The sequence below is a fragment of the Quercus robur genome, chromosome 3, assembly GCF_932294415.1.
Source record: "Quercus robur chromosome 3, dhQueRobu3.1, whole genome shotgun sequence".
Taxonomy (NCBI): domain Eukaryota; kingdom Viridiplantae; phylum Streptophyta; class Magnoliopsida; order Fagales; family Fagaceae; genus Quercus; species Quercus robur.
Window position 1 is genome coordinate 52,140,057 of NC_065536.1, and position 26,418 is coordinate 52,166,474.

The 26,418-nt window shown below is 37.1% G+C and overlaps 4 protein-coding genes across 6 annotated transcripts; 3 read left to right on the forward strand and 1 right to left on the reverse strand.

The window, feature by feature from the left end:
• The first annotated feature begins 2,483 nt into the window (after nt 1-2,483).
• Nucleotides 2,484-3,782, forward strand: LOC126719752 (GRAS family protein RAD1-like). The gene has a single exon (XM_050422272.1). It carries the CDS (start codon nt 2,484-2,486, stop codon nt 3,780-3,782), a length of 1,299 nt encoding a protein of 432 aa, XP_050278229.1.
• A 4,242-nt stretch (nt 3,783-8,024) lies between these two features.
• Nucleotides 8,025-11,250, forward strand: LOC126718298 (protein HHL1, chloroplastic). 3 transcript variants are annotated; one of them, XM_050420416.1, is made up of 6 exons: nt 8,027-8,342; nt 9,447-9,584; nt 10,211-10,297; nt 10,461-10,508; nt 10,665-10,823; nt 10,934-11,250. In XM_050420416.1, exons 1-5 carry the CDS (start codon nt 8,070-8,072, stop codon nt 10,809-10,811), a joined length of 693 nt encoding a protein of 230 aa, XP_050276373.1. In that variant the 5' UTR covers nt 8,027-8,069; the 3' UTR covers nt 10,812-10,823; nt 10,934-11,250. The 3 variants fall into 3 exon arrangements, with proteins under 3 accessions (XP_050276374.1, XP_050276373.1, XP_050276372.1); XM_050420415.1 differs by having other exon boundaries at nt 8,029-8,342; nt 10,665-10,807; XM_050420417.1 differs by lacking the exon at nt 10,934-11,250 and having other exon boundaries at nt 8,025-8,342; nt 10,211-10,332; nt 10,438-10,508; nt 10,665-10,799.
• An 84-nt stretch (nt 11,251-11,334) lies between these two features.
• LOC126718297 (tryptamine 5-hydroxylase-like) lies at nt 11,335-18,881 on the reverse strand. The gene is made up of 2 exons (XM_050420414.1): nt 17,826-18,881; nt 11,335-12,033 (listed from the first exon to the last, which is right to left on the reverse strand). Exons 1-2 carry the CDS (start codon nt 18,738-18,740, stop codon nt 11,407-11,409), a joined length of 1,542 nt encoding a protein of 513 aa, XP_050276371.1. The 5' UTR covers nt 18,741-18,881; the 3' UTR covers nt 11,335-11,406.
• Nucleotides 18,882-23,053: 4,172 nt separating this feature from the next.
• LOC126719753 (uncharacterized) lies at nt 23,054-23,428 on the forward strand. The gene has a single exon (XM_050422273.1). It carries the CDS (start codon nt 23,054-23,056, stop codon nt 23,426-23,428), a length of 375 nt encoding a protein of 124 aa, XP_050278230.1.
• The last annotated feature ends 2,990 nt before the right edge of the window (nt 23,429-26,418 follow it).

Here is a 26,418-nt window from a genome sequence, read left to right on the forward strand (position 1 = left end):
TTTGCAGGTCTAATATAAATGAATGTCAAAAGGCACTCGATCTTCTTGCCTCCTATGAAAGCATGTCCAGGCAGCAAATTAAGAGAGGCAAAACATCAATCCTCTTTAGCAAATCCACCACTCTAGACATGAGGAATGAAATCAAAGAAGTTTTAGGGGTTCCGGAAATTAGGCAATATGAGAAGTACTTGGGGTTGCCGTCATTTGTAGGGAAGAGTAAAAGGGCAAGCTTTGATTACATTAAGGAGAAGGTTTGGAGGAAGCTTCAAGGATGGGAAGAAAGTCTACTATCACAAGTGGGGCGAGAGGTTTTGATTAAGGCCGTGGTCCAAGCTATCCCAACATATTCCATGTGTTGTTTCAAGCTCCCACTAGGTCATTGTAATGAAATTGAAAAACTTATTCGTGGCTTTTGGTGGGGACAAAGGGGAGATCATAGGAAAATACATTGGGTAAAGTGGGAAAAAATGTGTGAGCCAAAATTTGAAGGTGGCATGGGATTCAAGGAGTTGTCTTTATTTAACGATGCTTTTTTGGCCAAACAGACATGGAGGTTGCTGCACAACACAAATTCCTTGTTTTACAAAGTGTTTAAATCCAAGTTCTTTCCAAACTGTTCTATTATGGACGCTAAGGAGGTCTATGGAGGGTCGTATGCTTGGAGGAGTATTTTGAAAGGTAGGGAGGTTATAAGGCAAGGAGCGAAGTGGAGAGTGGGCAATGGAGAATCTATTAAGCTTTGGGGGGATAAATGGCTGCCTTCTTTGCAAAGCCCAAGCCTCCAATGCCCCCGCACAGGTTTGGGGGGATAATGGTGAGTTTTCTAATTAATCCCTCAACTCGCCAATGGAATACTCAGCTGCTACCTACTCTCTTTAGCCAGATGGAGTCAGACCAGATTGCAAAAATCCCTCTAACCCACACCGTCTCTGAGGACTCTTATCTTTTGGCCGTATGTGCAGTCCGGTCAATACACCACAAAGTCCGGTTATTACTTCCTCAAGACAGAAGCTCAGTTGGTGAACTCGCAGTCCCCTTCCCAAGCTGAACTGATGAAACCAGTTTGGAAGAGAATATGGAGCTTATCAATGCCGTGTAAGGTCAGAAATTTTCTTTGGAGGGCCTGCAAAAACGCTATTCCAACTTTGAATAATCTGAAGCGCCGCTGCGTGGTGGTAGATTCAAAGTGTTCTCTCTGTTCCCAACACGATGAGGATGTTATCCATGCCTTATGGTCATGCCCGGCCCTTGCACAGGTGTGGAACGAAGACCCTTAATGGAGTTTTAGAGGCCAAAACGTCTTCCCAGATTTTAGCCATCTGATCAGCCATGTTTTTGAGTCGGGATGTAGTGCCGAGCTGTTTGCTATGCAGATTTGGACAATTTGGTTCTGAAGAAACAAAGTCAGATCAACTCCACCAGGTTTCCCCTTAAATCTGATAGCGCAGAGAGCTTATGAGGCGTTAGTAGAATACCGAGCTCACAACCATGCCATTCTTTGGTAGCGCTGACAACCAGACAGCGGGCGAGATGGATTACTCCTCCAAACTGGTATAAGGCTAACTTTGATGCAGCAATCTTTGATGAGGGTGGCAGGGCTGGTCTTGGAGTGATAATCTGTGACAGCCAAGGTCTTGCAATGGCTACTCTAACTCAGAATGTTCAGTTGGCTAGCTCGGTGGTGGAGATGGAAGCATTGGCAGCCACACAGGCAGTGGAACTTGCTGCAGAAATTGGTCTTGATAGAGTTATTTTTGAAGGCGACTCCAGCATTGTCATTAGAGGCTCAACAGATCCGGTTCCAAGCTTTGCTCCATTCGGCTTTCTCATAAAAGAGGCAATTGACTTGGCTAATCAGCTTACTAATGTAAAATTCCAGCATGTTGGTAGGGAAGGAAATAGCGTAGCTCATAACCTTACTAGGCATGCACGACATGTCACAGATTTTTCTATTTTGATGGAGGATGTTCCATCCTTTTGTTTTGAAATGTATCAGGCAGATTTGCCTTCAGCTTAATAAAATCACAGTGTTGTTTCTCAACCGAAAAAAAAAAAAAAAAAAAAAACTTACTGAGGTTTAGTTAAACGACTACATATTAATAATACTTTCTAAAAGCCACAAGAAAAATGGGTAAAATATGTATGTATAAACATGGCAGTCGTATGAGCATAAACCTCATGGCGGTCAGAGCATTGAAGGACAAGAGAGAAAAACATTATGACTCCTAACCTCTAGGAATTTCATGAAAATGATGGAAGCTATACTCTGATTGCTCTATGTTCACATAGCTCTATGCCTGATAGGAGCAAGGCAACTTTCAAATTTATTTTTTAGAGCATTATTCCTTAACAGTTCTTTTTCTATATTGTATAACCTTGTAAAGCTCGAGTAACAATGAAAGTTGAAGCCACCTCTTATAAATAGATGGGTCTTTCTTTAAAGCTTCATTACATAAATTTTTTATACATTGCAAGGCAACAGTATGACATTTATTGTCTATCCTCGAACTCAATTCATAAGTGATGAGAAAAGTAATGAGGTTAATGTTCTTGATCTCAACCAGTCGACCATATCATGCTATCATTTTCCGTCTCTTGCCAAATTTGCAAAAAATCATTCTCCCAGTCCAATGCCCTTAGGTGAAACAAGAAACTATAAGAGGCTGAAGCAGGTACCAAGTGGAGATGAATCAATCGGAACTGAAGGCAATTTTCATGGTAGCGAAGGAAGCACGAGTACTAAAACCTTGAGTAGCTTGCCAGGACTCCAATTTCGTGATCATATATGGTCTTATAATCAGAGATACTTAGCAATTGAGGCCATGGAAGAAGCAGCTGCAATGATGATGGGAGGTGAAGAACACAAGGTTCAGGAAGAAGGGAGTGGAGACGAGGTCAAACCAGTCCAACAACTCATTGCTTGTGCTGAGGCTGTGGCTTGTCGTGACAAAGCACATGCTTCAACATTACCATCTCTGCTAAGAGCTAATGCCCCGGTCTTTGGAATTGCATTTCAGCGAGTTGCTTCCTGCTTTGTCCAGGGGCTCTCTGACCGCCTAGCTATGGTTCAACCACTTGGGGCAGTGGGATTCATAGGCCCGGCAGTGAAAACATTGGCTTTTACTTCAGAGAAGGATGAGGCCTTACACCTTGTTTATGAGATTTGCCCACAAATCCAATTCAGTCATTTTATAGCCAATGCATCAATTCTGGAAGCCTTTGAGGGGAAAAGTTCTGTTCATGTGGTGGACTTAGGCATGACTTTAGGCCTGCCACATAGGCACCAATGGCGCAAGTTGATTCAAAGCCTTGCCAACCGTAAAGGCAAACCAGTTAGCTGCCTTCGAATTACTGGTGTTGGTAACTCTTCTGAGCGCCTCCAAGCAACTGGGTTTGAGTTAGAGCTCTATGCCAAAAGCTTAGGATTGAATTTTGAATTTTTAGTGGTGGAAAGCAACTTGGAAAACCTGAAACCTCAAGATTTCAAAATTCTTGATGGAGAGGTTCTAGTCATCAATAGCATCCTTCAGTTTCACTGTGTGGTAAAAGAAAGCCGAGGAGCTTTAAATTCTGTGTTACAGAAATTACATGAGCTATCACCAAAGGTTTTTGTTCTAGTTGAGCAATTGTTTGACTCCTTAGATACAATGCTGACCAGGTATGACACAAGGCGAGCTAAAATGGAGCAGTTATTTTTTGCAGAGGAGATTAAAAATATAGTAAGCTGTGAGGGTCCAGCGAGGGTGGATCGGATTAAATTGGCCATCTTTTACAAGTTGTAGATCTGTTTGGTATTTCCTCAAATCAAATGATAGTTTTGTGTAATTTACCCTATTAATTAAAAGTGTGGGGCTTTCTTCTATTTAGGGGCCTTAAGAACTAACTTAATCGTCTATATGCTAGAATCGGTCTTAAATATTATATAAACTAGTCGCGGACCCGCGCTTTGCGCGTGGTTATTTTTTTTTATGATCGTGTTATTATTTGAAATATTTTTGAATGTATTACTACTTAAGTTGTATTATATATGTATAAACAATATATTGTAGGATTCATGATGATAGAAGGTATTGTCTTGGAATTAGATGTGGAAATGATACAACTATAGTTGGCCTTGTAGTCAGTGAAGAGTTGATCATCCGTCTTTCCAAGTTAGTAAAATTTAATTAATTTAAAATTAGATAGAAAGAATTTTATAAATTTGAAGTTAGTGTCATGTTAGGTGAAAACTTTAGAGGACTGTAATTAAGTTGTTTCAAGTGTTTTTAAATAAATATTAATAATAAAAAAAGATCTATTCCTTTAAAGATAGAGATTAGTATTATAAATAGGATGAGGAATTTTTATTGTATTATGCTTTTTGGAAACATAATTTCTACCAAACTTGGTTGGCTAATTTGTACATTTCCAAGTCAATTGAGCACATTTTGCATGTTACATGTAATCATCCTTCTTCTCAATTGTGCATAATAAGAAGACTCCATAGTACCTACAAACCATCAGTTACTAACTGTCAATATAGTAAATAAAAGATTGTCGGCAGCAAGTAACAATTGGTTCAACCGTCAAAGGTGTTAGATTGTGAAAGTTTTCAACAATAAATTTCTAAAAAAGAAATGCAGTCATATTTGCAATTTACATATGCATTCAGATTTACATAAATAATTGCACTCTCACTCAAATAACCAACCCCTTGTTCTTCTTCAAAAAATTCATGCAGAAATAGTGCTTCAAAGGAAATTAATGACCAAAGCCTTAATCATATTTTAGCAGCAAATTTGGATATAAAATTTAAAACTTTAACAATAATGTGTGCCATTATCTAAAATTCAGTGTTTCTTCCAATGACAATGCTATGCATTAAAAAAAAATAGACAATTCGAAGATCCTCTAGAAGTTGAGCTGGTGGTTGTTTGTGTTGCTGGAATTTTGCTCATGAAGAATAGAAAAATGCTTATATTTTAGAAGGTGATTCAGCTACATATCCATATGGATATTGATCAACATGGTTAGAAACATCATTGAGGAGGTAAGACCATTACTGAACAACTTTGAGCACTTTGAAGTTTTTGTTGTAAAAAGAGAAGTTAACATGGAAAATCTACAGTGGCTAGGCATGCCCAATTTGGGACGAATTTGATAGTGTGGATGGATGAAGCTTTGTCCAACAACAATTTATCCTTGATGCAATTGCAATAAAATATATGTTTCCTTCAAGAAAAAAAATAGGAAAGATAAGTTATTTAATTATTTGTGAAGCATTTGGATTGGCATTTTAGAGCTTCAACAATTATGAGGGAAGCAAGTGGAGAATTATTAGTTAAACTTTCTGCTACTTCTATTTTTTGATTGTTGATGGAGTTGGCAGCCTTTGGTTTTCCTACAACAATTTTTTTTTTTTTTTTTGTTTCTTACAATGTTTGACATTTAAGGAAAACGATTCATCAAAATGTGTAAAACATATCCATATTACATACTTTAAGCTTAATTTTCTTATGCAATTGAAGATTAATCAAATAAAGATGTGGACACATTTATACTAAATTATATTCATAGTGAGCGGAAAACCATTAAAAGCGCAACTATATTTTTTCCCCAAACCGATACATGTCATGATCATCAACATGAAAATTAAAACAGTAAACATACATAACCTGCCTCAACTTGATATACAAACCTTGTAGATATCAATAGCTCAGCATCTAACAACTCCTCACCATTAAAGTTGACGGTGGCCTTGAACCTAAAAAATAAATTGAACAAAATTTGACATGGACCTTAAAAATATTATAAAAAAAAAATGTAATTCAATAAGATATTGATTCAAAATATATAACAATAATAACATTAAGTGGCCATGAAGGTCCAGTCAAATGCTTGCAGGAATGACCAAGTAATATTGGTGGTGGGTTCTTGCTCTATAGTGGAAGCCTTGACAAAAGCATAAGAGTTTGGTGGGTTCCCAAGAATACAGCTAATAGAGATGATCACGATACCTCTTCAATGGAAAGTGCAGTGAAAAATATCAATAAGAACCATTTAAAAATTGAAGGAAAAATATAATATAAATTATGACATGGACCTTAAAAATATAAAAAAAATTGTAATTCAATAATATACTAATTCAAAATATATAACAATAATAACATTTTAGTGTTGTAATATGTTTATTTACTTTTGCTGCCATGGAGTGAAATCCGCTAGATTCTTCCTCAGCACTCAGCAGGATCGTTTGTTAAGAAAAGTTTGTAGTAGTAGGTAGACCTTGTACGTTCTATAGAAGAATAACTCGGTGGAGTAGTAATTTTGACTTCCTTCGCAAAACAAAGCACCACATGTCCAATAGGTGTGACACTGACACCATTCCCAGCAGCCACAAATGAACTGCTGATAAGCCTGTCTATTTCCAAATAAACCAAGGTAAAATAAAATACATTTTTGGGCAGTAAAATTATAGCACTATTGAAACGACATTCAAGCAATCTCACAAACACATCAATGGCATGCCAAGGATGCTCAAATAATATAAACACAAACACAAACAAACAAAAAATAAAATAAAATAAAATAAAAGCGTCTCATATTAATATAAATAGAGCATAAAAGTTTTGCACCCCCAAAAAAATAATTGAACAGAGAATAAAAGTTTTGCACCCAAAAAAAGAATTGAGATGTAGAGATACCTCAACCAAAGCAAGGAGGTTCTGTCAGCATTTATAAACCACGTGGAAAGGAATAAAGGGAGGAAGGAAATTAGATAGGTAGTCGTTACTGAGAAACGATAGAGCAGAAAGGTGGGTAGCTTTCAAACTCTCTGTTTTCTCAAACAATACCGGAAGGCTTCAACGTTTTCTTTTTCTTTTTCTTTTTCCCTTTAAGCTTCCCTTTACGTTACATATTTCAAAACCCTGAACACAATATTTCAAAACCCTGAATGCAAAACTCTGAACGCTTCCCTTTTTTTTTATTTTTTTTTTTTTCTTTCTTCCAAACCGGCTTGAATGTACGTTTCTTTTTTTGTTTTTTTGTTTTCCTTTTTGCTCCCTTTAATCTCCCCTCTACATTACATATTTAAAACCCACGCTTCCCTTTTCTTTTATTTATTTATTTATTTTTTTCTTTCTTCCAAACCGGCTTGAATGTACGTTTCTTTTTTTGTTTTTTTGTTTTCCTTTTTGCTCCCTTTAATCTCCCCTCTACGTTACATATTTAAAACCCAATCCTCCCTTTAAGCTTCCCTTTTTTTTTTTTTCTTTTCTTTTTTTCAAACCGGCATGAATGTTAGATATCTTCAAAACCCTGAACGTAATATTATCCTCTCTTTAAGCCTCCTTTTTTTTTTTTTTTTTTTTCCTTTAAGGTGAACTGAAAAGGCTTTGGGTTAGGCTTCATAGTAGAACTAAATAAATAAAAGATGGGCTGGATTAATTATACAAATTTATTAGAGGGTGATAGTGGGAGTAAATAAAGAAGTAGTGGGCTGGGATTTATATTGATGAGATTTATAGGGCTGTAAATTATAAGAACCATTTAAAAATTGAAGGGAAATTTTTTTTTTTTTTTAAAAATGACGTGGCAATTGATGTGACGCAACGTGAAAGCAGCAGAATTAAACTCTATACTTCAGCTTTTAGTAATATATTGATTGCATGGAAAAGATTTTGGTTAGTGTTATTAAAATTAATATAGGCAAAGTAATTCTAATATAGAAAAAATATATATATCTTATGAGTCCATTTGATGAAAATAAATAAAAATTTGTGAGAGAGATCGTGACCATGAGACCATAACATTATAGATCATACATTCAACTCCTATGAGAATGAGGCAGGGCACCAATGACATGGTCCCTAATGGGACTGTATAATAGTTGAGGCCTTATCATATGCCACGTGAATGAATGATAATGCTCCGTGTGTCACACCCCATTCCCTGAGACATCTCTGAGCGCGTGTGGATAAGAGTCCTCGGACACTGTTGATGAGTTGTCCCCCTATCCACCGCGCAATACAAAAAGAACCCCATTGAACAAAGACACACAGAGAAACTGTGAGTAAAGTGAACAAAAAATGGAAGTGAGCATGTCTCTGAACGCGCTGGTTCGGCTTCCCTTATCGAATTCTAGGACACACGAAGATGTGTTAATGAAGCATTCACTGTTGCTCTCTTCTAGGACTATGACCCAGAAGCCTCAGCAGAGGCAGAGGCACATATTGGTGGTTGAAGCAAAAGGCAAGAGAGGAATGCAAGCTCGTCAGTTTCAGAAAACTCCACCACCTTCCTTGCCTAAGATTGAAGATGATGGCAACCCCAGATTTGTCATCTTCATCCGTATAGCTAATGTGTGTTCTCTTTATCTTTATCTTTCCTTCTTCTTCTTTTTGATGTTGGATAGAGAAAGTTATAAGCTTGGTTTTGTTTGATGATGCCTGACATGCTCAATTGAGTGGAAGTTATTGTTTTTGAAGTCCCATTTTGAATATAATTCTGGGTTTCAAGTTTACTGGCTTTTCCTTTTTCTGAGTAACCAAACAAAGCATGCCTGCATGATTCTATTGTTATTGTATGTTCATCAGATTTTCCATTACTCTAATGGATTCATTGAAGGTTCTTTAAATTTTAAATCCACCAGCTGGGTTCTTAACTTGCTGAGGCCTGCAGTTGGAGTTAATTTCATAACGGTTGCATTTGGATTTGAGAATATAAAATCAAGGAATTTGAAAGAAAAAAAAAATACTAGTATAAATTGCTTGATATAAATTTAACAACACATGTTGATGTGAACTTTGAAAATTTTAGTTAGACAAAAACACTTGTGATATACTGATGTTATGGATTTGAAATGACATCTTATGCCTAGTTATTTCAAATGTACATATTGATAAAGCTCAAATTCCTCTGTAAACTTCATCAATAGAAAACAATTTGACATTTCATACCGTTTTTCAAACTAAAAATTGAAATCCATTTCTTTCTCTTTATGTACTTCTATCCAAACGAACTATGAATTTGATATATTTTTTGCTGCTAAGATCTTATTCTTGGTTTCTTACACTCTGGTGGATTGTGCGTTTGCCAATTTGTTTGTTTTGTTGACAGTAGTCTTCTGTATAATTTATTTTTCTCTGTAAACAAACAATACTAATTTCCTTACTCTATCTTCCTTCCGATACTTCATTATAGTACTTTTCTCCATGTAACATGATTTTGACCTTAAAATTATCCATATGTAATCAAGGTTGTACTAGTGGGTTTTGGTAATTTAGTTATGTTCCCCCTCTGCCCATCCTCTGGTCATTGGCCATGGATTTTTGGTCATTGTTTTGATATTATTTACATTTTGAATAAATTTTCGTCTGTCTCTATTATAATATTTTACCAATTGGAATTATAGGACATATCCAGTGAGCATATATCAAAATTCAGAATCTTGCTATTTTGTACAGGTTTATCTTTGGTATCCGCTTAGTCTTATAACAGGAGGAACCACTGCCAAAATCATGGTTGCAGCTAAGGATAACTTTCTAGGGAAATACATCTACAAAGATACACTAGATAGAAATCTCGCAGCAGTTATTTACCGTGTAAGTTCTGTTTTCACTGAGATCTTATCTCTAAATTGCTACTAGCCATTGGATTCAAAAGTTAACTGTTCAGGAAAACATAATGGGGTTTTTTTCTTTCTTTTTTTTCTTTTTTCTTTTTGTGTATGTGAGTGGAAAGAGAAGGGAAAGAGGGGGTATGCATATCATATACTTTCTTATCTTTTCTCTTGTTATTCCTGATTATTAACCATTGATATAAGCATTTTAATCAAGAGAAGAATTCAAATGCCTCTGTAGTTTGTACATGGTGAAGCTTGCAAAAATTGTGTCATGTCTAATTTATTGTCAATTGCAACAGTCTGCAGTGATGCACCCAAAAACAACCCACACACACCAATGTTACACACTTTGGAATGTTTTTTGTGTTTGGAAATTTGGAATTCTGAGTTGAGATCTTTGCTACCGCTGCTGCCAAAATTGACTCTGATAAAAAATTTTATTCAGCTAACCAAATATGAATTTTAGTTTGACAACTGTATCTCGTAATTGATATTGTTAGGCAAACAATTTCATGGAGTGCGCACCACATTTTCTTCTATAGTAACTCTCAAGTCAATTTCCTTCTAATTTTCTCCCTGCTGACCACTGATGTATGATTGAAATAGGATGAGAAGGAGATACAGAAGACAGCATTTAAGCAGTATCGTGTATTGCGAACAGCTACTGAGTTCAGATATGGCTACAAACTAGTGGTAAATATGCCTATACCTTTACGCTATATTATATGGTCTCTACTACTTATGACATACATATGTAACTACATAATTTATAATTACATACATGTGTTTTGCACAAGTTTGTCAAAAACGATTCTGCCATCCTTTGTCTCAAGTTGTAGGAGTGCTGAATATGCAGGAAAATGGCAATTTGAGAGCTGCTCTTTCTACCACAGATGTTATTGAGGTGAGGATGCTAGTGGACTACAATCTACAATGAGTTCAGTTAGAATCTAAATACAGTGATGATCTACAATACCATTTGCAAAGTTCTTTTTTCAAGTCAGATCTGACCTTTTGTGGATTCTGAAGTATCTTTTATAATTCTGGATCAAATTTTCAGCTGCCAACAGAAGATCAGCTCAAAACAGTTCTTGATAAAGTGAAAGACTTTTTTGGGGACGCAAAAGAATCCTTTGGGAAGCTGACAGCTCTGAATTCAACCACAACAGAGAAGTCAGAGGAAAAGCCAAAAGAGGCGGCCAAGTGAGTTTAATTAAAAGTAACGTTTTTATTATGGTCATGCATAGGTTTAATTAGCTGAAGCTTTTGGTTCTTCTCTCAGACATGAGTCCTTTCAGCACTTTACGACTATAATAATTTTGTTCCCAGGGTAAAAGGCTGAAGGAGAATGCACCACTTGCTTTCATTACCAGGCTTAAAGGCTGAAGGTGAAGACGCCATTTGCATGACATATCACATTGGTTATTGGTTCTGTGAGTTCCACAATCCTGCAGTTTTCGCAGACTTGTGCACTACAAGGTGGTGTAACAAAAATTTAAAGCCCGGTATTGTTTATAGTATTGTTTAAATGCAAATTAGGCTGTTTTGAATCATATATGACATACCTCATAATGTTTTCAACTTTTTGGAGTTCGGTTGAACTACCTTGTGGGAAACTGGCAGCTTGGTGAAAATGCTGCTTTCCATTTTTTTTTTTTTTAATAGTTTGATAAAAGAGTGAGGATTATTGGGTGTATTTTAGTACAAGGAACTTAAATAAAACACTCGGCTGAGTCTAGGAACCACAAGAAAATTACAAAATAGACATTCTTGGGAGTACAGTAATATACTGCGAAGTATCATTAGCCCTTGAACTCATACTGCTTATTGGCTGTGGGGACAAGAACAATGGCAGTCTTTTTTCTTGTGGCAAGCCCAAAAATCTCACCAAGGTCCATATCATCTGGACCAACCCCCTGAGGTAATGCCCAATCAAAATGATACAAGAGGCGAGCCAATGCAATCTCCACAGTGGCTAATCCAAAAGAATAACCCGGACAGCCTCTCCTGCCTCCACCAAATGGTAGAAACCTGAAATCTTGATCCTTAACCTCAATGTTTTTGTCCATGAACCTCTCAGGATTGTATTCCAAAGGATTTTCCCATGACGTTGGATCCCTTCCAATTGCGTAGGTGTTGATTAGAACCCTAGTTTTTGCAGGTATTTCATACCCATCCAGATTGCATTTCACCATGGATTCTCGGGGAACCAGGAGAGGGACTGGTGGGTGCAATCGCATTGTCTCTTTTATCACAGCTTTCAGATAATGAAGGTGTTGAAGATGGCTTTCTACAACTTTTCCTAGGCTGGATGCTACATTCCGAACTTCATCCTGCGCTTTTTTCATTACCATGGGATGTCGAGCTAGTTCTGTCATTGTCCATTCTAGTGTTGCTGATGATGTATCAGTACCGGCAACAAACATGTCCTAAAAACAAAAGAAGTTTGCATTGGATGAGGCGTCTACTACGATCTTATTGCTACAGAAACATAAACAAACAAGCTTAGAACAACTCGGAGGAAGAATATACTTTTGCAGGATTCCTTGAAAAGCATGTAGAGTGTATGCTCATCCATTTTTCAAAAATTTCACCCGAGGGTTTTTTTTTTTTTTTTTTTTTGGGTTAGGGAGGGGGGGGGAGGGGGGGGGGGTGGTGTGGGAGAATGGCACTAAGCTTCACTTGTTTCAACACATTTGGTACGTGTGTTTAAACAACATCTTTTAGTTTTTTTTTAAATACGTGTTGGTAAAAAAGTATATGAAAATACATATAATGTTGTTTAAAAACTGAAAATATGTATTTGAACTAATGTACCAAACAGGCCGTTTTCCAAAAAATAAGCTATTTTTCATAAAGTATTATTTGGAAAAATGTCTCATTTTCCTATGTTTAGTAGCAACTTCAAAATGAAAGACAGTTGTTTTCAATAATTTCTATATTGCCTCTTAACTTCCTTTATTTAACATGGTATAATATAAAGTTGTTTTTTTGGAAAATTTTAGCAAATAAGATAAAGTTGTTTTTTTGGAAAATTTTAGCAAAAAATAATCTCCGTAAAATAAGTCATATTTTTGATAGATTTTCCAGTAACCAAAGATAGTATTCTTTGGACTTATTTTTTTTTATGTTACCAAACGTAGTAAAATATGAAAAACTATCTTTACTTTTTTTTCAACAAAAAAACTTTTTTTTTTTGGACAAATGACTTATTTTATGAAAAAGGAACTAATTTTTTTTTTCTAGAAAACTAATTCTTTTTCATATAAAATAGCAAAAAGTGATTGTTTGGCTAGCATGAAAAATCAATATTTCTTATAATTCTATAAGCAGAAAATTTTATTCACGAGAATAAACACCAAATAAAATAAAATTATATGGACAATTTGGGAGCTACAAATTAAGAACAAACTTTGAATTTAGAATCTTCGCAAAATTAAATGGGAAAACAATTTATTTGATCAAAAAAGAAAATTTAAGTCAATGGTGGTTTAACATTAAATTGATGGTAAACGACAGTCAACAATCGATTCGTGGGAGAGAGAAGTTATCATTGGGAGAATTGTTTGTGGCAATTTTATTTATAGTTGTCTGTTGCCATAGTAACTTTTAAAAATTATAAATAAATAAATAAAAATTTCTCACTTTGAAATTGAAAAATGTTTTTTTGCTTTATTGGACTTATTTTCCATTGATGTGCATTTTGAAGAAGAAAAAGGTTTTCCACCGAAATAAAATTGGGAAATTAAGGATATTATTTTCAATTCTATAAAAAATTGTTAACTTTTTTTCCCCAGCATGTTTGTTCATAATTAGTAAAATAGTAGTGTTACTTACAACTACTATAAGTTTTACTACATTAAAAACTGATGTGTCACCAATCATGTAAAAGCAATTCTAATATTCCTTTATGAGGTTGTTGACATTCATTAATCACATTCATTGTTACATTAATTTGTAAGTTTTAACTTTAATGTAATAAAACTTGTAATATTTTTAGCATTTTTCTTAATAAACTACATTTTTACTACATTATTTCCTTTTTGATGGTGTTCTCTTATCACTTTCGAAGGATAACTATAGAAAGTATTAGAAAAACAATAAGTCTAGAGACACAACATTTTTTTTAAGGGGAATGACATTTTATCCCCCCTAAACTATGATCCATTTTACACTTACCCCCTTAAACTATAAGAATGCACACTTTATCCTCCCCCCTCCCCCCCCCCCTTCCCCCCTCCTAATCTATACATCATTCTACACTTACCTCCCTAAACTATGAAAATACACACTTTACACCCCCTAAGCTATAATTCTTTTTACAATTACCTCCCCAAACTATGACTCATTTTACACTTACCTTATTAAATTATGAGAATGCACACTTATTTTCCTAAACTATTACCCATGAGATGTGGTATAAAGTGATACACAAATAATAGTTTAGAGAGGTAAGTGTATAGTTTAGGTAGGTAAGTGTGCACTCTCATTCACTTACCTCTTTAAATTATGAGAATGAATGCTTTTTTCGCTAAATTATTACCCATAGGATGTGGTGTGCCACACAAGTAACAGTTTAAGGAAGTAAATGTGCACTCTCATAGTTTAGTGGTTAGGTGTTACACGGGTAATAGTTTGGGGGATAAAATGTGCATTCTCATAGTTTGAGAGGTAAGTATAAAATGGGGTATAATTTAGGAGAGTAAAATGTAATTTCTCCCATTTTTTACAATGTTTACATAATTATTGATATAATGTGTAATAAAAGTTGTGTTAATGGTAGACTCATGTAAAATTGATGTCACTTCAATCATAATAGATCATGTCAATAGTTTCAAAATGTGTCATGTACCTTGTATCACTCTTAGAAAGATTTTACTGCTTCCATCTTTAATAGTTGTCTCAGAGCATTTGCATCAAATAATGCAAAATAGAAAACTAGCTTTATTTTACACATTTAAACCTCAAAATCACCGATATTAATCAAGTTAAAAATGTGTAAATTTACAAAGTTGTTACAGTAACTATGTAAATTTACATTGACATTATTGATTTCTTTTTTCTTTTTTCTTTTTCTTTATGTATCCCATGAAGGGAGAGAGTGGATAGTGGTTATTGTGTGTGAAGAAATTGAAAAAATTTTAAAAATAAAGAAAATTTGATATTTTAATAAAATTGAGTGTAGAATAGATGATTTATAATCCGTTTGGAATCCGTTTATTTTGCTGAAACTGAAAACTTTTTTCTAAAAATACAGTAGATAAAGGTAAAAATTAGCTGAAATAGTACAGTGTGACCCATAAATAGTATTAAAAAGTGCAGTGAAACTCATGAATAGTAGTAAAAATAAGCTGAATAGTAAAATAAGTTGGCAAAAATCATTTTTGCCAAACGCACACTTGATGTGGGATTTTTGAAAAGTTTGTAAAATAGAAAAAGTAGGTTCTTATACTAAAATAAATACAAATTTTTGCACGAGCTAATGTAAATACTCTTATATTGTAGGTTTGTTTGGTCCCTTAAACATATGCATCTTAAATTTAAATGGTACCCCTTACTAATAAAAAGTACAAGTCTAATAACTATGAAGGCTTTTCCTTCTTTGGGTTGTTCTTTAAGTGGGTTTTTTTAGTTTGTTTTGCTTCCAATTGTCTAAGCTGTTCTTTCTGCTCTTTAATTTTCTAGGGAAACAAACAAAGTTGGAAGGGTATTTTTATCTTTTAACTATAAGTGGTAGGCTTCACCTTAGTTAGTGGGTCTAAAAGTCACATGTGGTATTAGTGCATCTCTTTTTCATCAACGTTTACAAAACAAAACAAAACAAAAAAGACAGCAAGGGGTACATTGAAAATGAATTTAAAATTTGAAAAGTCCATCATGTGTTTGAGTAGTTCAAAAGGTTGAGCGTAATATTTTTTGAGAGAGATAATTACAATATGCTACTAATCCTGCAATTCAACCCCTTTCTCCTCATACTCCCAAGCACTTTGTGCAAAATAGTGAAATAGTGTAATTTGCCAAAGCCGAATAAGTAACCAAATTTTTCCTTTAAAAAAAATAATAATTTTGATAATTTTTAATAAATAAAACTCAGTTTATTCCATGGGAAATTACTATCAATAATTTTGTTTATTATATGGTACCATAGCACAAATAGACTAACATTTCTTTACTCAAATAGCTACTCATTTCAAAACCATCGCATTCACACAAAATTCAAATATTAATATATTATATCTTCAAGCATTCAACCACCATCACCACTACACTATATAACCATTACAAACTGAGAAATAAATGTAATTGATTGATTTTTAAAAACATAATAAATGAATCTTTACTTACTTTTAATGATCAGTGACAAATTAGTTTGTAAAGACCATATTGGAAAATTTGTACTTTTAATGATCAATGACAAATTAGTTTGTAAAGACTAAATTGGAAAATTTGTAATAAGATTCAGTTAACGAGTACCCTTAGAGCATTTATTAATTAACTATTTTTAAAAAGTTTTGATACCACTTTAATAAAAAAATATATAAAAAACTGTCAAAATAATCATTTTTTTTTCCTTTTTCTCATAAAAAGTTTCTATAAAAACATTTTCTTAATTAATACCCTTTGTATACCCCCTAGACATAGGTTAAGGTATATTTAATGCTCCCAAGACATGGGTACGTCTTTATACAATTTTCAAAAACTTAAGTCAAACTATACATACATATATATATATATATATATATATATAATTCCAATGAACTTATGAGTGCAAGCTAATAAAGTAATACAGTAATAACTATTTTTTTTTTTCAAAAAATGAGTATTAAAACTTATAAATCTAACATTTATTATTCCTTAACGTGTTTCGTTAGCACAGTTGTTATTTAATTTTTTCTTTTCTTTTTTTTTTTCTTTTTTTGAGTAGGATTATTTAATGGTTATTCTAAAAAATCAAAAACGGAAGAGGAAGATAATTGTAATAGAGTAGGTAACACAGTGGGCCGAAACCTTATTGCCACTCAGTCATGCCACTATTAACACAGTGGCCAGCGCAGGTGTTCCACCAGAGCAACTATTCAATTAATTTGATCATTAATTTCATACTGCATGCACTACCAATTATAAAAGTGATCAAGCAGCTGTGTCATCTTTATTAGAAAAATGAATGTAAAAAATCTGAGTATTGTCCAGTTTTTTAATAATGGACAATCTTATCTATAATATCCTATATCCTCACGTGGTGAGAGAAATCCTAATAGTAAGAAGAAACAAGCTATGATAAAAACTTGATTAGGGAAAATACCAATACACACACTTGAAATACTCTGGAAGGCATAAATTTCTAACTTGAAAATTTTGATTTTAAGCTATTATAAAAACTTGATTAAGGAAAATACCAATACACACACTTGAAATACTCTGAAGGCATAAATTTCTAACTTGAAAATCTTGATTTTAACCTATTATAAAAATTTGATTAGGGAAAATACCAATACACACACTTTAAATATTCTGAACTCTGAAGGCATAAATTTCTAACTTGAAAATCTTGATTTTAAGTTATGATTTCAATGCTTTTTGTGTGTGTAATCGTGATTTTAAGTTATGATTTCAATGTATTTTTTTTGTGTGTGTAAGAAACTAAGAATGAATGTGTACTTAAGTTATTTGCTATGAATGTCATGTTGATGTTGTGTAAATGGGTATTGGTATTTTAAAAACGAGTAATAGTTTAAAGAACCAAATTGAATTTAAGGACTAAATCAGTTTTGAAACATTTTGAACTTTATTAGCATTAGCATAAACCTGTATTTTCGGAGTTTAGATGGTTTCAGCATTTTATAGTGAGCGTTAGGTTTCAGCTGAAACCACATTTCACGTTTTCGTCTCTCTTTTCTTTTTTTTCTTTTTTTTTTCCATGAACAGTAAATTTACTGTATAAAAATAAAAATTACTGTTTATATACTGTATGAATACTGTTTACATAACGTAGTAATACTGTTTACCCATTAAAAATGGATCTAAGGTATTTTTCACAAGTTAAAAATTATTTTCTTACAATATTTTCAGTTTCAGCAACAATAAATTTAGTCCAAATGGATTATCCTTCCATTTTAATTTTATTCTTACATTTTCATTTTGTATATCAAAATTTTAATATGATTTTTAGAACATTTAGCCAATTCCCATATTATAAAGAGAGGAAAAAAAAGAGAAATACCAGGACAAGAGCTTTGAGATTATCATCTGTAATGGGCACTTCCAAGTCCTCACGTTGTTGTACTCGAAGCAAAACATCAACAAAATCCTCTTTACCATTGCCCACACCTTGTTCCTTCACATGTTGTTCTATAATTTCTTCACAAACAGCTCGCAAATCCTCCAAGTTCTTGCTCAACCTTTTCGTGTACCCACTCAGTGAGTCAACCCAGTCCCAACCCGGGAAAAAGTCACCCAAACAAAACCCAGCAAACAAGGCCTGTGTCTCGGTCAAAACCCCAACCAAATGACGCTTCTGCCCTTCGTCCTCCCCACTCTCCTCCTTAAACCTCTTCCCAAACGCCACGCGACACAGCACATCGTTTGCCAGAGTGAAAAACATCTTACCCAGGTCGAGTTCCGACCCGGACTGAGCTGACACGGAGCCCAGCAACCGATTCACCTCCTCGTCCCTGACGAGTTGGAACGAGTTGACCCGTTTGGAGCTGAGCAACTCGGTGACGCAGATCTTCCTGGCTTGGCGCCAGTAAGGACCGTAGGGTGAGAAAGTGACGTCTGAGCAGTTGAAGGAGAGGTACTGAGCCGAGAGAAGGTTTGGTCTGCTTGCGAAAACGTGGTCGTGGGTTTTGAGGACGAGTTTAGCGAGGTGAGCTGAGGAGACAACGATGGTGGGGACTCGGCCGAGTTGGAGGTGGATTATGGGGCCGAGTTTTTGGGCGAGTTGGGCCAAGGAGTGGTGGGGCATGTCGGTGAGGAGGTGGAGGTGACCGATTATTGGGAGGCCTGGTGGTGACGGTGGTTTCAGTGACTGTGACCGTGAGCTGCTCCGCCATTTTCGTAGGTTAAAGATTAAGAAGAAGATGGAAAAAAGTAATAGTGGTGAGAGAAAGAGAGACTGTGGAGTAAGAGACAACATTTTTTGCGGGAAAGAAGGATGAGAAAGTGGGCTATATAATAGAGAGATCAAGAAGAGAGTTACGTATTAGTCAGAAGAACCATGGTGAAGTAATGCAAAGTTGAGATCAAGATAAACCCTCATAAAGAATTGGGTCAATATGTTTGACAAAAAGTGTGCTTTTCTTTAAGACTCATGTGCTTTCACATCACATGATGATTTCTTATCTGTCAAATGGTTAATTGTGCTCTCATGAGTCTCATCAGCTTGGAAAAGAAAATAAATAAATAAATAATGAGAGAAAAAAAAAAAATTACGCTAGACAATATCAAAATAATGGGTCCGTTTGGATTGAGTTTATTAGATCCGTTTGGATTGAGTTTATTATTGCTAAAACTGAAAACTGAAAATACTGTAGCAAAATAATTTTTAAATGTGTGAATAGTGTCATGGGACCCATGAACAGTGCGTGAACAGTGCACAAATAGTATTTTTTGTCCCCTGCACAGTGATTTTACTGTTCATTGCAGAGAAAAAAAAAAAAAAAAGACATGAAAACGCAGGGTTGAAACGCAACTTTCAGCCCTGTCCAAACGCTCACATTGTTGTTGAAACTGAAAACTGAAAACACGGTAACAAAATAATTTTTAAATGTGTGAAAAATACCGTGGGACCCATTTTTAATATTTTTAATGCGTGAACAGTGCTGATACAGTACGTGAACAGTACTGCTACAATGCATAAACAGTAATTTTTGTCTCTGTACAATAAATTTACTGTTCATGCGCTGAAGAAAAAAAAAAAAAAAAAGGACAGAAACGCGGAAATGAAAACGTGAACGTTGGTTTCAGCTGAAACCAAACGCTCACATTAAATTTTTGTAACAAAAAAAATTTTTTTTTTAAATTGATAAATTGCGGGAAGGATTCTAGTGCTAACTCTTAAAAAATATGGAACTATCATATGGTTTATTTCAACAAATATCTCTTGCAGTTTGCTTACGAGACATTTACCTTTCACATATAGTAAGATCAAAAAAAAAAAAAAAAAACTCTTTCTCATAGAGTCTAGTTTGTTTTATAAGATATTTTCAATTATTTTTTGACGGAATTTGATGATATGATAAATGCAGATATTTCATATAGAGAAATTTTTTTTTTTTTTTTTTTTTTTTTAAATTAGCAGGTGAGATGCGAGAGTGAGATATCAAACTAGTCTACATTGGTGGCTTAAAAAATAAAAAAAACAAGGCTATTCTTTTTAGTTTATTTTGTTAGACCTCAATCCGAAAATGAAAATTGATTTCACGTCATGAAGACTTATGCACTTGGAGGGGGCAGGAAAAAAATATATTTATGTTAGATAATATTAAAACCATAATTTTTTAAACATTTTTTTGACATTAATTATCATGTGGTTTATCTCTTGTGGTTTGTTTATGAGACATTTACCTCCCTTATAGTTTGTTTTATGAGATATTTTCAATAATTTTAATAGAATTTGATGATGTGATAAGTGCCAATATCTCATGAAAAAGTTTTAAAAAAAATTAGCATGTGAGAGGTCACGTATGAGATATCAAACTAGTCTATTATTAATTGAGTTTATGGCTTCAATAAATAAATAAAAAGCCACATTTTAGTAATTTGTTTTGACAGACCTCAATCCAAAAATAAAAATAAAAATAAATTTCTCCAATTTTCAATAGTACTTTTAGAAGATAAGTAATCCAGAAAGCACATCTAAACACACTCTTGATGTTAGTGTTAATAATATTAGGATTGTAAACAAGTGGAACGGATCATTAAAAATACAAGATTATTTCAATTAATTTTATTTGGAACATATATATTTCTATATATATATTGTGGGGACCGGCCCAGAATAATAGGTTGGCTGGGCCCTGGGCCCGTCCGAGAAACGGTCCGTCCGAGGAGACGTCGTGGCCCAGAATTCTTATTTAGGCCTACTGGGGAAAAGAGAACACATCCGAGGAGTAATTCCTCCTCGGACATTCCAAAATCCGAGTCAAGGGTGCGTCCTGGCTACTGTAGTCCTCCCTCTAAGCACGTGAAAAAAAAGGAAACCCAAAATATCTCAGCTAAAGCTGCCTCCACCACATTAAATGCACCACAACTACTCTCCTGGCCGCATTAATGAAGAGAAAACCCCTGAACAGTACTACATTAGCCACTGCAACTCACAAAGAACTGATAAGGGTGTCTGATGGGACAGGTGCTCAAGTAGGGGTTTGGATGATCAACAAGTGTAAAACCCAGATGATAGGAGAAGGTCTATATAATATGTAAAGGTCCCCCAAGAGAAGGGGACAAAAAGGAGAGAAAGAGAGAAGAGAGAACACTGTAGAGAACTTTTATTCGTATGAATCTGTGCTATTAATCAAGTTTGAGACCTGATCATTTGAGAAGGGCCTCTCTTCATTGCTACCTCTTTTTGTTCTAATATCCATATCCCCTGAGCCCATGCAATAAACCGTTTAAACTAACTGAAATCAAGTTCTCCAGCCCATACTCTACAAAAAAAGTCATTGTGTGGGACCTTTTGGGCCAAGATCTGACCTAGAAGGATCGAGTCCACAAAAATCGTGTTCCTACAATTGGCGCCGTCTGTGGAAAGAACTAAAATATCAGTAAGCACAACGGACAAGCATGGCAGAATTAGGTCCACACCAAGAGAATCCTCATCAAGCTAACCCTCAACAGACAGAACCCATTGAGTCCCAACGGCAAAATAATACTGCCAACCCAGGCAGCAGAAGAAATCGTGAGGGAAGCGTACATACTACCCAGATAGGTAGTCACGTATCCCAGATAGGTAGTCACGTATCCCAAAGGCGAAACAGTCATCAGACCATGTAGCGAGAGATAGATGACCTGAAAAGGAAGTTGCGACATGTTCAACGAAAGCGATCTCCCTCCAGCTCAGGTGCGTCCTCTAACAAGGAGGACATGAGTTATCGATGGAGATCGAGAACGCCCCCAAGTGAAACCTTTTCTTGCGAGAAGGAGCCTCGCCCTGTACGAAAGTATGAGAGCCCATCCAGCAAGGGTTTGGGAAACGATGCTATGAATAGGGTACTAGACCAGATTTCAAGGTCACCCTTCATGTACAGAATTGAAGGGGCTAAGTTGCCTCGACACTTTAATCAACCGGCGTTCGCCATCTATAACGGCCGAGCAGACCCGGTAGAGCACGTGAGTCAATTTAACCAAAAAATGGCTATTTACTCGCAAAATGAAGCCCTAATGTACAAAGTCTTCCCATCCAGCTTAGGACCAATGGCAATGAGATGGTTCAACAGCCTGGAGACAAATTTCATAGGCTCATATAAGCAACTCACTCAAGCTTTCTGCTCTCGCTTTATTACAAATAGCAGAGTCCCTCGACCCCTAAGTTCGTTGTTGTCCTTATCCATGCACGAGGGAGAGACCCTGAAGGCGTATTCGAATAGATATTGGGAGATGTATAACGAGTTGGATGAGAACCATGATAAAGTCGCTATCAGCACATTCAAAAGCGGTCTCCCCACCGAGCATGGCTTAAGGAAATCTCTCACTGGTAAACCAGTTGCCAACGTTCATCAGTTGATGGATAGGATTGATAAGTACAAAAGAGTGGAAGAAGATCAGCTACAAGGAAAGGGAAAGGAGAAGATCATTCCCCCCAAAGCGAATGATTTCAGGTCAGAACGATATAACCATAACCAGCCGAGGAGAGATTTTTCGAGACAGGCTGGACAAAGTAACATGCAAACGGTGAATGCCGTGTTCAAAGAGCCAGTACAACAAGTGCTGGAGAAAGTGAGGAACGAACCCTTCTTCAGATGGCCGGGAAAGATGGCTGGAGACCCTTCAAAACGTAACCAGAACCTGTATTGCCACTATCATCAGGACCATGGACATACCACTGAGGATTGCAGGAATCTATGGAATCACCTAGATCAGTTGGTCCGAGAAGGAAAGTTACGTCACCTTTTACACCCCTCAAGCGGTCATCCGAGCCAAGCAATACAAGAGCCTCGAAAAGATGTATCCTTAAGACCCCTCGCAGGAACGATTCATGTCATCCTCGCTGCTCTAGGAAGAACCAGGTCATTTCCTTCCAGGGTGCTGTCTGTGGCTCGGCTCTCTGCCGAGGACGGGGGAAGAGAATTTAAAAGGCCTAAAAAGGGAAGCTCGTTAATATTAGGATTCTCGGACGAGGATAAGAGGGGAACTATCTAACCTCACGGCGATGCCTTAGTGGTTACGCTGAGAATCGGAAGCTTCGATGTGAGAAGGGTGCTGGTAGACCCGAGTAGCACAGTAGAGGTAATGTACCCTGATCTATATAAGGGGCTAAACCTGAGGCCGGAGGATTTGACGGCTTATGACTCTCCCCTTATCAGTTTCGAAGGGAAGACTGTTACGCCAAAAGGGCAGATCAGGCTACCCATACAGACTGGATCAGAGGTGGTGGAGGTGAACTTTATCGTGGTCGATGCCTACTCGCCCTACACAGCGATAGTAGCTAGGCCATGGATCCATGCCCTAGAAGCTGTATCCTCCACACTTCACCAAAAGGTAAAATACCCTTCCAGAGGCCAAGTTGAAGAGATTCGTGGAGATCAGGTCATGGCCAAGCAATGTATGGTGGCCGCCATCTCACGTAGGTCCCATGCAGAGTCCTCGGCCTCTGAGAACTTATAGCAACCAGCCACCTCGGCAAGGCAAGTCGATGAGTCAGCCGAGGAGATGAGGTGTGAAGGTTTAGAGAAGTTTATCGTTAACAATGACCCGGAGAGATTTTTCCAGGTCGGCTCCGAGTTGCCTCCTCAAGAAAAAGAGGAACTGGTCAGATTTCTGAGAAGAAATGTCGATGTGTTTGCATGGGACGCTTATGACGCCCCGAGGGTTAACCCTAGCCTTATTTGTCACCACTTGAATGTTAACCCATCTTCCATTCCAAAGAAGCAACCACCTCGACGTCCCTTGAAGGAACATGCCAGTGCTGTTAGAGACGAAGTGATAAAGCTCAAAAAGGCAGGAGCCATTAAAGAAGTTTTTTACCCTGAATGGCTGGCAAATACGGTGGTGGTTAGAAAGAAAACGGGGAAGTGGCGAGTTTGCGCGGACTTCACAGACTTGAATAAGGCATGCCCAAAAGACCCATTCCCTTTACCTCGAATTGACCGACTGGTGGACGCAATTGTAGGCCACCCTCGAATGAGCTTCCTGGACGCCTTCCAAGGCTATCATCAGATACCCCTTGCATTAGAGGATCAGGAGAAGACGGCGTTCATGACACCCGTCGGGAACTATCACTACAAGGTAATGCCCTTCGGACTGAAGAACGCAGGGTCAACTTACCAAAGAATGATGACCAGAATGTTCAAACCACAGCTGGGCAAAATTATTGAAGTCTACATAGACGACATGGTCGTAAAAAGCAAAATAGTATCCGAGCACGTAAAGGACCTGGAGATCATCTTTGACATCTTAAGGGAGCACAAGTTGCGGCTCAATGCTTCCAAATGTTCATTCGAGGTCAGGTCTGGGAAATTCCTAGGCTATATGGTAACCCACAGAGGGATAAAGGTAAGCCCAGATCAAATCAAAGCGATTAATAGCCTACAGGCTCCTCGGAATCCGAAAGAAGTACAGAAACTTATTGGCATGATCGCAGCATTAAACCAGTTCATATCACGATCTACAGACCGATGTCGACCTTTCTACCTCTTGATAAATAAATGGAAAGGGTTTGAGTAGTTGGAGGATTGTGTCCGGGCCTTCCAGCAACTTAAGGAATACTTGTCGCGACCACCCATCATGTCTAGCCCTAAGGCAGACGAGGTACTGTATGCATACATAGTCGTAGCCCCTCATGCTGTAAGCCCAGTACTGATACGGGACGACAACGGGGTACAGCGACCAGTGTACTACGTGAGTAAATCATTACGTGAGGCCGAAGTGCGATACTTACCATTGGAGAAAGCAATTCTTGCGGTAGTGCACGCCACACGGAAGCTCCCTCATTACTTTCAGGCACATACGGTTATTGTTTTAACACAACTTCCCCTTCGATCGATGCTCCGAAGCGCCGATTACACAGGAAGGATCGCCATGTGGAGTGCGCTGTTGGGTGCTTTTGACATTAAATACATGCCTAGGTCTTCTATCAAGGGTCAAGTCCTCGCGGATTTAGTCGCAGAATTCGCTGAACCCTCTATAGAAATAATAACCGAGAAGAAAGACATGGATGGAAAATCGGTTGGCACAATCTCAGCACGGGAAACCTTGCGCTGGAAAGTCTACGTGGATGGCGCGGCCAACCAAAGAGGATCTGGAATTGGGCTAGTTTTAATATCGTCCGAAGGCATTGCCATTGAGAAATCGCTAAGATTCGGGTTCTCGGCTACGAACAACGAGGCCGAGTACGAAGCCTTACTTCAAGGGATGATGATGGTTCAAAAATTGGGTGGAAGGGCAATGGAAGCGTTCTTGGACTCCAAATTGGTCGTTGGCCAAGTGATGGGTGAGTTAGAAGTTAGAGATGCTAGAATGCAGGAATATCTCGGCCGGGTCAAACGCCTACAGTCAGACTTTGAATCCTTTAACTTAACGCATGTTCCGAGAAGCGAGAACACACATGCGGATTCCCTAGCCACTCTAGCCACATCCTCTGCACATGACCTGCCTAGGATGATCCTTGTTAAGGATTTATGCTAGGCAAGTTCCATTAGAAGAAAGAAGGCTCAGGTTCATCAGGTTAGAAAGAGTCCTAGTTGGATGGATCCTATAGTGAACTTCCTCAAGGACGATACATTACCAAAAGGAAAACTGGAAGCTGAGAAAATATGGAGGAATGCTCCTTGGTTCTGGTTATCGGAAGACCACAAACTATACCGACGCTCCTATTTTGGGCCGTACCTATTATGTATACACCCAAAAGAATCCGAGTCCTTGCTTGAAGAGTTACATGAGGGGATTTGTGGAAGTCACACCGGAGGGAGATCGCTGGCGCACAGGGCACTTACCCAAGGATACTGGTGGCCAAACATGCAAAGAGAGGCCCAAGAATATGCAAAGAAGTGTGATCAGTGCCAGAAATTCGCCCCAAATATCCACCAACCCGGAGGAGTCCTTAACCCTCTCTCCAGCCCCTGGCCGTTTACTTAGTGGGGTCTTAATATTGTCGGTCCTTTCCCTAAAGCAGCAGGGAATAAGTGATACATAATAGTCGGAACTAATTATTTCACCAAATGGGTGGAGGCTGAGCCTTTGGCCAACATCAGGGACGTGGACGCCAAGAAATTCATTTGGAAAAACATTATTACACGCTTCGGAACTCCGCACACACTTATCTCGGACAACGGTCTCCAATTTGATAGTAAGAACTTCAGGGAGTACTGCTGGGAGTTTGGGATCATTAACCGGTATTCCACTCCTGCCTACCCTCAGGGAAATGGACAGGCCGAGGCCGTGAGCAAAGTCATAGTGAGTGGGCTGAAAAAGAGGTTGGATGAGGCAAAGGAGAGATGGGTGGAAGAGCTCCCACATGTTTTATGGACCTATCGGACGACGCCGCGGCGGTCAACGGGTGAAACTTCCTTTTCAATGACTTATGGGGCCGAGGACGTACTCCCAATCAAGAACAACTTCCCCACCTTGAAGTCTAACGCCTTCACCCCAGACAATAA

Coding starts and splice junctions, on each gene's coding strand:
- LOC126719752 (XM_050422272.1), top strand. CDS start 2,484: ATGACATTTATTGTCTATCCTCGAACTCAATTCATAAGTGATGAGAAA.
- LOC126718298 (XM_050420415.1), top strand. CDS start 8,070: ATGGAAGTGAGCATGTCTCTGAACGCGCTGGTTCGGCTTCCCTTATCG. Junction 8,343..9,446: donor TCTTCATCCGTATAGCTAAT/GTGTGTTCTCTT, acceptor TATTTTGTACAG/GTTTATCTTTGGTATCCGCT. Junction 9,585..10,210: donor TCGCAGCAGTTATTTACCGT/GTAAGTTCTGTT, acceptor TGATTGAAATAG/GATGAGAAGGAGATACAGAA.
- LOC126718297 (XM_050420414.1), bottom strand. CDS start 18,740: ATGTTGTCTCTTACTCCACAGTCTCTCTTTCTCTCACCACTATTACTT. Junction 12,034..17,825: donor ATCTCAAAGCTCTTGTCCTG/GTATTTCTCTTT, acceptor TTTTGTTTTTAG/GACATGTTTGTTGCCGGTAC.
- LOC126719753 (XM_050422273.1), top strand. CDS start 23,054: ATGTACCCTGATCTATATAAGGGGCTAAACCTGAGGCCGGAGGATTTG.